The 13,046-nt window shown below is 36.5% G+C and overlaps 1 protein-coding gene across 1 annotated transcript; it reads left to right on the plus strand.

The window, feature by feature from the left end:
• Positions 1–954: 954 nt before the first annotated feature.
• Positions 955–13,037, plus strand: LOC137199878 (calpain-8-like). Its single transcript, XM_067614472.1, has 22 exons — positions 955–1,247; positions 2,379–2,633; positions 3,879–3,948; positions 4,031–4,149; positions 4,760–4,893; positions 5,000–5,171; positions 6,081–6,140; positions 6,295–6,380; positions 6,859–6,933; positions 7,380–7,540; positions 8,512–8,669; positions 9,308–9,319; positions 9,429–9,637; positions 9,795–9,834; positions 9,974–10,042; positions 11,068–11,125; positions 11,248–11,309; positions 11,554–11,622; positions 11,732–11,810; positions 12,083–12,199; positions 12,297–12,349; positions 12,530–13,037. Exons 2-22 carry the CDS (start codon positions 2,397–2,399, stop codon positions 12,554–12,556), a joined length of 2,067 nt encoding a protein of 688 aa, XP_067470573.1. The 5' UTR covers positions 955–1,247; positions 2,379–2,396; the 3' UTR covers positions 12,557–13,037.
• Positions 13,038–13,046: the final 9 nt, after the last annotated feature.

Below are 13,046 nucleotides of genomic sequence, written 5' to 3' on the forward strand. Positions count from 1 at the left end.
GTTTTGTCTCTTGTTTGCCAAATATACTGAGCTGTGTGTGTTTCATGTTGAACACAATGAACAAGTATTAAGTTTTAGGACTTCCGTCTTCTGTGATACGGTGTGAGAACAAACAGAGGACATAACATAAAGCAGTGAATTTAAGGAGTAAATACATGTAAGGAAAGGAATGTTTAATGGTATAATTAATTTCAATATGTCAAGCACACAAATTTAAAACAAACATCAAGCTATTTAATAGAAAGACAAGATGCAGAAAAGAGTGCACTTTGATAGTGCATGTTTGATTACAATAAATCAGGACGTGAAAGAGATGTCATCACAAAGTCTGCTACAGTGACTTGTTTTTCCCACAAAGGTTCATCTTAAGGTCATCTTGAATATGTTTTGTTGTTTTGTTTTTTGTTTGTTTGTTTGTTTTTCAAAATACAGCCTGATTCACATTATATGGTAAATTTTTGGTTGGTTTTAAATGAATAATTATTTGGACATTAACTGTTGAAAGGAGATTTTCTTTTCTACTCATAGAGCGGAGCAGCTTTTCAAACTTAATGGTGAATTATTTCTATGGGGTGACTGATATTAAGTTTTACACTCAGTTTATGAGTATGTGGTATACCTCTTACTGCTTTCAGTTTTCATTTATTATGCCTGACACACTCAGGATCAGAGATAGATATTTTGGAAGATTATTTACTATGGGTTAATAAGTTCAACCATTGTAAGTCAAATGGGGACAGCTGCTGGCTTTATCTTATTGGCTGGTGTTAATTTTGGTTAATGATTGGCAATGCCAGATGGCAGTGCACTGCAAGCAGCCAGCACCGCAAGTATAATCATTTTATGTCCTGATTAATCATTGACAACCACTGTAGCACGCTGATAAGAAATGTGCTTATAATAAATACATAGTTAACAAATAAAAAGGCCGGGTCAAGCTTGTTTCAGGCCATAAATATGAAATTATAGACTACAAAAGGTCATAGGGTCCTTCTATTGAAAGTCAATCACCTCACATGCTCTCTATTTGTCATACAGTACCTTCAGTGGTTTAAGATTACGCTGCACGTAACCATAGGCTGACTCAAAGATAAATTGCATATCTAGGTAAGACACACAAGTACACCTTACCATTCCTGGTAGCCTCAGGTGTTTACAGAGTTTACATTACTTTGGAAGCCTCTCCGTTCTAACCTGCTGATCCACCAGCCCTCCTGACTACACACATTGTCTCTCAAGCTAGTAAGGTAAGATTTTCAATAGCCATTAACATTTAGAGCAACTTCTTCAGATTTCTCACTTCATCAATTTGCTGCGTGTTGGCCTATATCCAGTGCAATGCTGTTTGTATATGTAAAGTAGTCTATGTAAATATATTTTAGTTTACATTTTGAGAGACTGAAGTATGTATGTGATCTTTACTGAAAAGGTAGTCTTTAGAATTTATTTGGTATTTTTGATCAACTAATATTACTATTCCTTTTACTAATACTAATAATATGTTGTTATATTACAGGAAAAGTATTTGTTTTCTACTGCACTGCAGTAGTTTTAGCATGTATCATAAACATTCGACATAAGTTTTACTACAGACAGGTGACAAATTAAAGGAGAATACATAACAAAAGTGGAGAAACAAAACAAGTACAGGTGCTTTCATCAAAGGGTAACTGAATCGTGTGATGATTGTGAATATAATGTGACTCATGTGCTACGACCTATTTAACAAACTGCTAAAAATGACATTTTTGACTTATTGAAATGACAAAAATGAAGTGGAGTAAGTGAAACATGAGAGTTAAGAAGTTGGTTAAGAAAAGATCCTAGATGGCTGCAGTAGAGACAGATCATTTTACTCTGCAGTGATTGTACAAAATAGAATTAATTTTGAGTGACACAGTGTGTTTAATTCAAAACAGGGTAGTTTCAGCCTGTTATTTGCATTTGATTTGAAGGCCAGAAAGGATTTTAGATCAATTTCCTTTTTTAAAATAATGTATTAGGGGTGCTAAGAGAAGAAAAATAGACAAGAAAAAAAAATGGTATTGATTTTATTTACGATCATTTGACACATGTCTTAATTTTCTGCAATTGTCAAGGTGGTACTTTGTCTGCAGCAGTAGAATTTCTTTCCATGTCTTATACCTAATGTCCAATTAGGCTTAAGCCCATTATTAAGTGTAATTCTTAAGTTTGATAAATAAATTGATCTCAACCTAACTGAAATTATGGGAGATCAACATGGGAAGCAAATGAGGGAATATCTTTTGGAAGAAAGGTGCTCATCCTTCTAGTAGACAACCACAGGTGTACTGAAGATGTTCTGGCTGCTAGTGATTTAGAAACAAAATGGTTCTGGATGTCCTTTCCCTGAACAGAGTCCAAGAATTGCAGCAATGCCTCCTCCTGGTGTGTGTCTAAACATCCTGGAGGCTCGTAACAAACGGGAGGGTTATGGGAGCATTGATAACCCAGAGAAGTTCTTAAACCAAGACTTCAAGCAGCTGAAACAGTACTGTCTCATCCAAAGAGTAAGGTACATAGACGAGACGTTCCCCCCTGATACAAAGTCCATCGGCCACGGAATACTGAAACCTTCTGACTTGGCCCGGGTAGAGTGGCTGAGACCAGCGGTGAGTGTTTTTAAAGGAATAAATTCTAGAAGACATCCCATATCACACTAAATGTTGGATGATGAATCAAGCATGTAATTTGTTGTACTCTGTCACCAGACTACAACAACCTATAGCATCTTGCAGTGATTCAGTGGTTAGCACTTTGACATCACAGCAACAAGTGTCTGGGTTCTAGCCCAACCTGGTCAACAGGCATATTTGAGTGAAGTTTGCATGTTCTGTGTTTGAGTCAGTTTCCTCCCACACTCCAAATACATGCAGGGCAGATGTCTGGCTATGTGTGTAACAGCACATGGGCCATGAAGTTTTTTTAAGTGTTTTGAATGACTGACATACTAGCTGTTGGTTGAGGCTACAAATGTGACCTACTTACAGTTTCCTGACTAAATTAATGTCCAGAAACACTGAAACAGTTTCTCATTTTGTATTCAACAACAGCAGTCAAAAAGAAACCTGACAATACTCAACATGCTATCATAATAGTGTATGATTAGGGACTATATAAAATTATTGCAGTGAGGAATGGGGCTCAACTTTATGTTTGACCTTTTTTAAAAAGCAAGACCCTCCCCAGCAGTATTAAACTTCATTTGGACCCTCCCCTTCACTTAGATATATCTTAATACCTAAAAGTAATAACATTTTAATAAAAACAGGATCCCTTCTCAATTAATACTAAATCAGGCAAAGCATAAAGAATTTAAGATGATGTAACCTGATTTAAAGTTAAAGTTAGTAACAGTCCAGTGCTCCCTGGTGTAAGGAAGAGATGGAGAGAAGTATTTGACACGCATTTTTACAGCACCAGTAAGCATTGCTTTAAAGTGCAACTGAAAATGTTTTTACACAATATATTAGACAAAGCTCTGACTGTTTTGATCAAAGTTCAGCTAATTAAAGAAGAAAGGAAGTAATAAAGTAATAAAGTGAATGTGGAACCGTTGTGGGATAATAATTTTGATAATGTTTAATCATTGCTTACTATAAAGATCAATGTGTGTTCTACTTAGATCCTGCTTTTCTGACCTCCATTCTTCCCTTATAACTTTAGTACAGTCCCTTATTGTTTTGGTATATGTGATTTATAATATTAAAGGATATGTTCAGATTTTTTCATGTCTATTTAGATACAATAGGTGGATGCCCATTCCATGCCAATAATTATTTCAATGTTCATATGGGCATGTAAATAAAATGTGAACCTATTGTTTAAACCTTTTACTTTTATTCCCTTTGTTTCAGATAATTGCTCCTAATCCAAACCTCGTGCTTGATGGGGTCTCGAGGTTTGACTTTGGTCAAGGAAAACTTGGTAGGGGAAATTCCTCATCCATAATATTTTACTGTTGTCCCTACTTGTCTTCCTGACGACCAATAAACATGTTTTACCTCAGGAAACTGCTGGTTTCTTGCGTCAATCGGAGCTCTGACATTCCAGAATGACATCCTCAAGAATGTTGTTCCTCTTGAGCAAACGTTTAATGAGGACTACTGCGGGCTGTTCCACTTCAGGGTAAATACACATGGCACATGGAACACTGTTTGAAATCAGGTTTACTTTAAATATACTATGCCAATAATGTGATGGAATGCAATGCCATAATTAGCATTTATGAAAACCCTAAAATGATGGTTTACAATCCAAAATGTTTTATGTTCAAAGCACTTCATATTTTTTTTCATTGTGACACACTTTCCATTGTTTGGTTCTGCTCCAGCAAATAGTACACTGAAACGATGTCTATACTAGCCTTTTTCCATAGTACCCAAAGCAACAGCATTAAACCACTGAATGTTAACATAACTGTGTTTACCAGAAAACACCACAGGGTGCTTCAATTTAAATGTATCTATGTGCAAAGGACTAGCCATACTGTTTATATTATGTGGATGTACAGTCTCAAATTAAAGCAAATTCTTATGCACTGCATGGCATTTTTGGCAAAATTATCTGCTGAGATTAATCACTTAATATGAATGACAATGGGAAAATATTTCTACCCATATATTGACCATATATTGATATATTGATGCAGAACATGTCAATAATGATTTGATAGAAATTGATCTAAATTTAACAGAACACTTTAATATGCTCTTCTTTTCTTCGTTTAATCATTCAGTTTTGGAGATTTGGAAAGTGGGTGGATGTTGTTATTGATGACAAGCTACCAACACTCGATGGAAGACTTATCTTTGTTCACTCCAAAGACCAAAATGAATTCTGGCCTGCTTTACTGGAGAAAGCCTATGCCAAGTAAGAAAACAAAAAAACATTGTTTCTCATACATAAATATGTCTTCTTAGCATGAGTTTTGCCTTTTTCTTGGAACGTCTATAAAAATCACACCCAATTGTGTCAGGGTGTGTGGTTCCTACACAGACATGAATGCTGGAACTCCTGAAGAGGCTATGATGGACTTCACTGGTGGTGTTCACATGTGTATCAAGCTGTCAGAGCCCCCTCAAAACCTGTGGGAGCTGATGTGCAGAAGTGGCAACTGTGCATTGCAGGGCTGTGGTACACCTCAGGGGGTAAGTACATGTTTTTACTGTATGTGACATGCAGATAGGCTATTCACAGAGATGCTGAACTAAACCTCAACTTAAAAAAAAGTATCGAATCTTTTAGAATTACAGAACAAGTGAAATGTGGATAAATGATGATGGGTTCACATGCTTCAAATTTCTTTTTTGTGTTTCCTTGGACAGCATTGCTGAGATGTAGTGGAAAGATTATAACACAAAGCGAGTTTTGTACTAAAAAGACTTTGGAAGATACCCACTTGAATTGGCTGACTCAGACTGCTGAAGCCTCATATTAACTTCAACTGAACTTAACACTTAATTTTTACACAGAATGGGGACTGTGGATTTTGTCCCCCATCACTTAATGTTGGAATCACATTTGCAAGGGATCTCTTCACGGAATGGAGAGTAGGGAAATTTACTGTGACCAAACACTGTTTCAGTGTACATATGGGTGTGTGAGTACTGTTATAAAACAGACTTGAAAAAATTTAAACCTATCCTTTAATTAGTGAGTTTAGAGGTGCTGGTGGGTGGATTTAGTTAACTTTGAGCAGAGCCAGGCTAGCTGTTTCCCCCTCTTTCCAGTCTTTATGCTAGTTAAGTTAAGCTAAGCGGCTGCTAGCAGTAGCTTCACATTTGCTGTAGACTACAGATATGAGAATGTATCAATCTTCACATCTAACATGAAAAAAAAACAAATAAACATATCTTCCAAAATTGAAATACTGCTTTAAGTTGTTAAATTTAGCCATTAGCTAACCTTTTCATTGTCACAGACACATGTAAATGAAGCTTCTTTGATGAGGTTTCACATCATTTGTGTCAAAAACACATAAACTGCATAGTTTCTTTAATTTTGTCATTTTTTCATCATGTAAATTTTTAGCAATGATAAATGTCTTTGGCTTGTAGGAGACATCACCTAATGGATTGGTCCAAGGCCATGCCTACACTGTCACAGGTGTCAAACAGGTGAAGAATTACATTTGGAACATTGCACTTATAACACTACTCTGATAAGGGTCATGAAGGTTATATTATACCTATACAAACAATAGGTACAGCTTTATGTATTATATAAAACCTAGCAACAATGGTGTTTTCTCTTGTGATGATTGGGGGTCAGATGATGAGCCGAGGGAAACCTGTAAAACTGGTGCGTTTGTGGAACCCCTGGGGCAAAGGAGAGTGGATGGGAGACTGGAGTGATCGGTAAGAACAACTCCCACTCAATGACTATTTCACAAAGCGATGGTTAGCTGTTGCAGAGATACTGAGATTATTTTCCACTGACAAATAATGAAGTGAAGATAAATTTATTGTCATCCTTGCTTAAGGATGCATTTCACCACTCTTCATTGATACAATAGTTATAAGTCAAAAGGTTGTCAACAGCCAGGGGTGTTCTGTACTTTTCTGTAGGTAATGACTAAGGTTAAGGTCATTTGGCAAGTCTGTTATTCTAAACTGGTTTTGCCAGTTAAAGTGAAATAATCCACTCCAATATCTTGTCTTGGAGGCATTTTACACTATTGTTTTTCATCCACAGGAAATACTACTTGCACTGTATTTGCATACATGTTGAGTAGAAATTGAGAGGCCTTGTTTCTAAGCCTCAGCATGTGTTGTAACTTCATTTGACTGTAAGACATTGTTTCTTCTCTTACTTAAATGTCAAACTGTCCTCAAGGTCACCTCTGTGGCAAACTGTGAGTGCTCAAGAACGTAAAGAATGCCTTTCAGTTGCTGATGATGGAGAGTTTTGGTAAGTATGCTGAAGTCAAAATTTGTCAAACGTAATAAACGTTTATAGGCTTTTTTTGTTTGTTTCTTTGTTTTTGTTACTGCAATTTATTAATTAAGTCCACCTTTCCCCAAGCAGTACATAGAGACAGTTTTGCATTTAACCCTATTAATAAATACATTTGTTTGAATTATTCAATTCTTCTTACTATGATATTCTTTTAGATTGAATCATGATGAGTCTGACGTGACTGACTAGTCATGCAACAGTTCCTTTTTATTCTGAAGCTTCTAAATAATGGTGCAGGTGTGTGCAGATTTTGTCTGTACCTCTTGCCCAAACTGATAGAAACAGAAAACATATCTTTTTTTCTTCTAGAGATCTATTACAGTACTTCTCGCGTAGGGCTTTCAGTTTTTCAGCATCATATCTTGTGTGTAATCTAAATTAATCTCTGATTTCAACAGGATGCCCCTGGAAGACTTTTGTAAATTCTACACTGATCTTGACATCTGCTGCCCGTCTCCCAGCTTCCTTGATGGAAGCTCCTCCAGCCACTGGAGGACCTCAATGTATGAGGGCAGATGGGTTGCAGGTACCACTGCTGGAGGATGCATAAATAACAAAGGTAACTCCAGGATCAAATCAAATAAAACCTCTTATTTTTTGTTTTACCATACAAGCAAATGCCTTAAAATACATGTATTCGATAACACTGTGACTATATCAGCATAAAACACAATTTGGCAATTTGGGTTAAATTTGGGTGCGAGCAGAGAAGAGTATCCACTGTAACTGAGATGGCACTGATTTTCCATTTTACACAGGAAGTGATTTATCAAAACTTCAGGGCAAAATGCAAAACCTTCTCCTCAAAAGCAGCAGGGGAGCGTTCTGCTAAGGAAAAGCTGAACTTAACAAGAGTGGAGGAACAAACAGATCATCTTTCATATTCTCAACTCACTGCGAGCCACAAAAATAAATAACTAAGGGACAGAATAAACGATAGTATTAAAAAGAATGTGTTCAAGTATGGAAAACTGCATTGATCTTGTTTATATCTGATTTATTTATTTTCATACAGACATTTGATTGTATGAAAACAAGCCTCGGCTATTAACTATAATAACACAACTAGCGTGTGCAGCATTGTGCAGATGAACTAGTGCTCCCTTGTTAGTGGTCGATGTTTGCAAGACTGCCATGGAAGCGACTTAAGATGACATAAGATGAGATACTGCAAAACCTTACTGTAACATTGTTTTACACAGTACCTTATCTTACATTGACCCGTGATTACAGAACCATTAACCTAAAAAGCTGCAATAAAAAGTAAACAATACCAATGCCATACATATAATGCCAACTTTTATCAATAGATTAAGTGATAGATAAACTGACTTATTTTGATAACAGTTCCAACTTTGTGATGAAGTGTATTGATTAGTTAGATGATGAGCTAGCATTGCTTTAAAATTAATTTTTCAGTTCATCATTAATACATAAGAACATTTATTTTTATCTCAATAAATCAGTCAAATCACTCACCCCACTCTTTGTAAAATTATACAATGCAAATAAATTGTCTTTGCCTTCCAGGCAGTTTCTGGACTAATCCACAGTATCGGGTCCAGATTCATGGTGGAAATTTATGGAAAGATGGTGAAAAAAATGTGCTGGTGTCTCTCATGCAAAAGCCTGACAAGAGAAACAGACACCTGGTCCAAAATCACCACATTGGATTTTCTATATATGAGGTAAATATTGGCCTTTATTGTTTCTGTCACATTGTGTGGACTATTGTGGATGTGCCATGCGTACAGCAGATATGGAAAGAAGCTGACACTGGAAGGCTGTTTTCACATTCAAAAAGTCTGATTTAAAGGGTGAGCCTACAAGCATGATTTGTGATGTCACGACTAGTTTGGAGGCCTGGTCTAATATTCAACTTATAAATATGAGATGTGGAAACTTGAAGCCTCCAGTGTACATACACTGCTATATATATTCAGTCAATAAGAATAAATAAAACTAAAAATAAAACTTAATTGAAAACACTAAATTGGAAATTGTCATCAGTTTTGAAGAGCAGACATTCAACCTGTGACAGATTCACAAACATCTCAGGTTTTTTAATGGGCCATATTCTAAGTCAAAGGATGGTTGCTGTAAATCAAAAGTAAACACAGTAAAAGGACGGCCAAAGTCAAGGTCCTTACAACCTGCATAGAGATAGACAATAGTTGGCTAGCAAGGCAGGTTTAAGGTCTTTGTCAGTCTGTTCTTCATTTTGAGTGACTGTATGCATGAAATAATAATACATTATTTTAACTGACACTGATTTTAATTTCTTTTTGTCCCCAACATGAACAAATTTCCCCTGATTTCCTCAAAGGTGACTGGACAAGTAAGAAACCATTTTATCTCAATCCTTGTTCACAACAAACATTCTTCTACATTGTGTATTTATATAACCTGCAGAGAATTAAAATATCTATTTATTATTATTTATGTAGTACAAGACACAAAAAGGGAAGTTCCCAGCCTCTTTCTTCAACTATACTGCACATGTTGCCCGAACTAAAACCCACCTTAATGCACGTGAGGTGACGGAGTTCATCAGTCTGAAGCCTGGAGAATACCTGATCGTGCCGTCCACCTTCAACCCCAATGAGACAGCCTCCTTCATCCTGACCATCTTCTCCAAAACAGAGACCCATGGCTAGTAAGCACAATCTCTCAACCCACTGCTTGTCTTACTTTTTGCATCAGGGCATCAACTATCTCCAAATAATCTGCAAAGCATACATTACAGTTTATTATATTAAGAAAATGTTAAAAACACTAACCCCATAAGAAATGTCTCTGGTTTCTTCTCACAGTGAGAATTCTGGTTTCTATGACCATGACACAGTTGACAAGGTACATAAGATTTAACGATATCACAATTTTGCAAGTGTTCCACTGTGAAATGTTATTAACTATATTTTATAGCCAGTATAAATGTGTGATAAAGTGGTTCAATTTATTTTATACTTTCTCTTTGACTTTTAACTCCCAGCCCACAAACGTCACAAATGCAAAGGAGGACCAACATAAGCAATCGTTTTTCCACCAGCACTCTGACAAGGTAACTTGTGTCTCAACGTAACATATGTCTCACTAAATACCATCATTGTAGCTACTGAGTTTGAGTTTAATTACAACTTGAAACCTGAAACCACCAATTCACACGTCTGTGAAGACACCTCTCATCCAAAAGGTTTCTTACGTGCAATTAAGGGGGAGGGGGGGTAACCTTCTTTTGCACAAAAACATCCACCTCTTAATTATTAGTTTTTCCAAATGACAGAGCTTCTTTATTATCTTGGTTCTCAGTTCATTATTCATGCATCTCAACTTGAAAAAAAGCACATTCCCTCATAATCTAAGTGTCCATTAAGTATCTTAAAACTCACTGGATCAGAAAAAGTTAGTGAACACTAAGCTAGATGTAGCTTACGGTCAAAGCTCATTCTTTCTCCCCTTTATTGTCTGTTGACATTGTGTTTTAGAGGAAAAACACCTGGGGGGCCATTAGCTCACAGTTTGAGGGCACCGGACAAGCTTGCCACAGTAGCAACTTGCTAGCGCCAATACATTGCTATTCCAGAAAAGTCCCTGAGACTTAATCAACGTATAGATGCATGACATTAAAAAAAAATAACATTGATGAACCCACTGTATTCTACCTGCCTGCCCAGCACCAAACAGCAGACAGACAAAATTAGCAACAGCTAGTGGAGCATTTAGCTGCTAAACAAATAATTCCCTCAGGAGTTAGTGCACACCAAAACAGCTGACAGGAGAATAAAAATTGGACGAACATTTGCCAGGTGGCCAGAAAAATGAGTCCAAATGAATGCTAATCCTCCATACTTGATGTGTAAATACTGCAGGCAACGCCAGCTTTCTACGGCCATATTGTGTTAAACATGCATGGTGTTCAGCTTGTTGTGTGTAGCCTGCAGTCATTTTTGTTTCTTAACATAAAAGATGAGTAATTATAGCAACCTACAAATTAGCCAAATACAGTAGATGTCTTTCCTGACTGGGTGGGGGGACAATTCTTTTGTTGACCACAGTCTTCTTATCCTGTTTTCATTTCATTTTCAGTATAACGAAGTGGATGCTGAGCAGCTCCAGAAACTTCTAAATGAAAAGATCCTGAAAGGTTTGACAAACAGCATAATTAAATACATTAAAATAGATTGTAATAATCTTTTTTTAAATGCTGTGTGACACTGCTGTATCGCCAAAGTCAGTCTCATGATAATTTTTGCTATTTTTATTTAGGAGACCTGAAATCTGGAGGCTTCACCATCGATGCCTGTCGCAGCATGGTCGCTCTGATGGATGTATCCTGTTGTGATGCATGTGACATTCATTATGGATTGCTGACACACTGCTAATAGTAGTATACTGTACTTTTTTTTCATCTCGAATGAAGCTAACTTGAGAAAAGAAAATCTCTCACCTAACTATAGTTACACAAAACATGTAAGTAGTGTAAATGAAAACAGTGCCAAACCTGCCTTGCCAAGATTTGAAGGTCAGACTTAGACATGAAACAGCTGGATACCTTAATGATGAGTCAAAAAGACATCAATCACCGGCAAGCTGAATGGTGAGGAATTTGTCCGTCTGTGGAATAATATTGTCACATACAAGGTAAATGGATCCAAGAAGGAAAATAATTATTAGTGACAGTCATTACTGCATTCAGATGTAGATCTGGAAGATTTTTCTGATTACAATTTGTGTTTTCTTCTTTTACCAGGACATTTTTTTCCGCACTGATGTTTCACGAACAGGAACACTGTCCCTGAGCGAGCTGAGGAATGCGATCATGGCTTTAGGTAGACCAGTTTAGGATTAATTTGTTCCGCTTCATCACAAATTTGATGATAAAAATGAATGATATAACAGCAGAAAACAAAATGCTTCAAAATGTGCTTCCAGCTTTTGAAATGTTTTTTCATTGCCAAACAACATTTAAGACATATAGAAAATTTCGAAAGCCTGTGCACACATACAAAGAAAATACATTTTCAGCACAGAAAATGACTTGTGCAAAATATGCATACCTCCCAAACTCCTCCTAAACATTCGCTCTGTGTGTGTTGGTCAGGAATGAATATTAAAGATGACATGCTGAATTTGATGGCTCTGCGCTACGGTGCCTCTTCAGGACACATGACACTGGAGAGCTTCATCAGTCTGAGCCTTCGCATGAACTGCGTGTGCAGTAAGTGTCCCAGACCCAAACAGATAGCCTCCATGTCTTCACAGTTTATTTTTCTTTGTGATACAATTTGGGTTACAATTCATGTGTTGCTCCACAGATATCTTCAAACAGTTGTCTGATGGAAAATCCATGAGTCTTCAAGAATCAGAGGTAATAAAACATATTCTTCAGATGTGCTTTTAGTTTGACCAACAAGACTAGAAGACGGAGGAAAGAAAATTTTGTCTTGGATAAAATGACACATTTGTCATAGATAAAAGCTTTGAACAAGTGCTACACAAACTGCTGTGTATATGTTGCAGTGCATTAATAATCTGTTCTCTTTTCCAGTGGCTGTACATTTCCATGTACACTTAACCCAACAGAGAAGATGCACTGCAGAGTTCTTATGAAATTACAGGATCCGATATTTCAAAAGAACATTTATCTTCATCTGGAAATTTGCATGATAAATAAAAGATATATTCTTCTGTGAATGAGCCATTACACAATAAGAAATGAAAGGGCATTTCCTTTAGTTTATAACTCTTGATTCATTGCAACACATATTGATCAGAAAACATAATCAGTCCTATAATGTAAAGCCAAAATCTTTGTAGAAGTAATGTTTGCCTAATGCTGGAATGTTGAAATAATAGACTAGTTACTGCATATTTTGTATTGTTACTAGAGTTTTTGTGTAGGAATAGGTTTACTTCATTGTTCTGTGCTTTATAAAATGCATTCATGCATTTCAGTGTAAGAAATGGGCTCATTTTAATTTCAAAAGTCAAAGGCTGAAAAGCCCTGTTGACCATTTTCAACACAATTTTTCAATAAAAAGGAAAAAAAAACACTATTCCACAGT

Source organism: Thunnus thynnus, chromosome 16 (genome assembly GCF_963924715.1).
Source record: "Thunnus thynnus chromosome 16, fThuThy2.1, whole genome shotgun sequence".
NCBI lineage: Eukaryota > Metazoa > Chordata > Actinopteri > Scombriformes > Scombridae > Thunnus > Thunnus thynnus.

Bases quoted from the DNA above. Each gene is read 5' to 3' on its own strand.
- LOC137199878 (XM_067614472.1), top strand. From the start codon at position 2,397: ATGCCTCCTCCTGGTGTGTGTCTAAACATCCTGGAGGCTCGTAACAAA. The intron at 4,150-4,759 runs GTAAATACACAT...TTAATCATTCAG, and splicing joins GCGGGCTGTTCCACTTCAGG to TTTTGGAGATTTGGAAAGTG. The intron at 5,172-6,080 runs GTAAGTACATGT...TTTGGCTTGTAG, and splicing joins GCTGTGGTACACCTCAGGGG to GAGACATCACCTAATGGATT.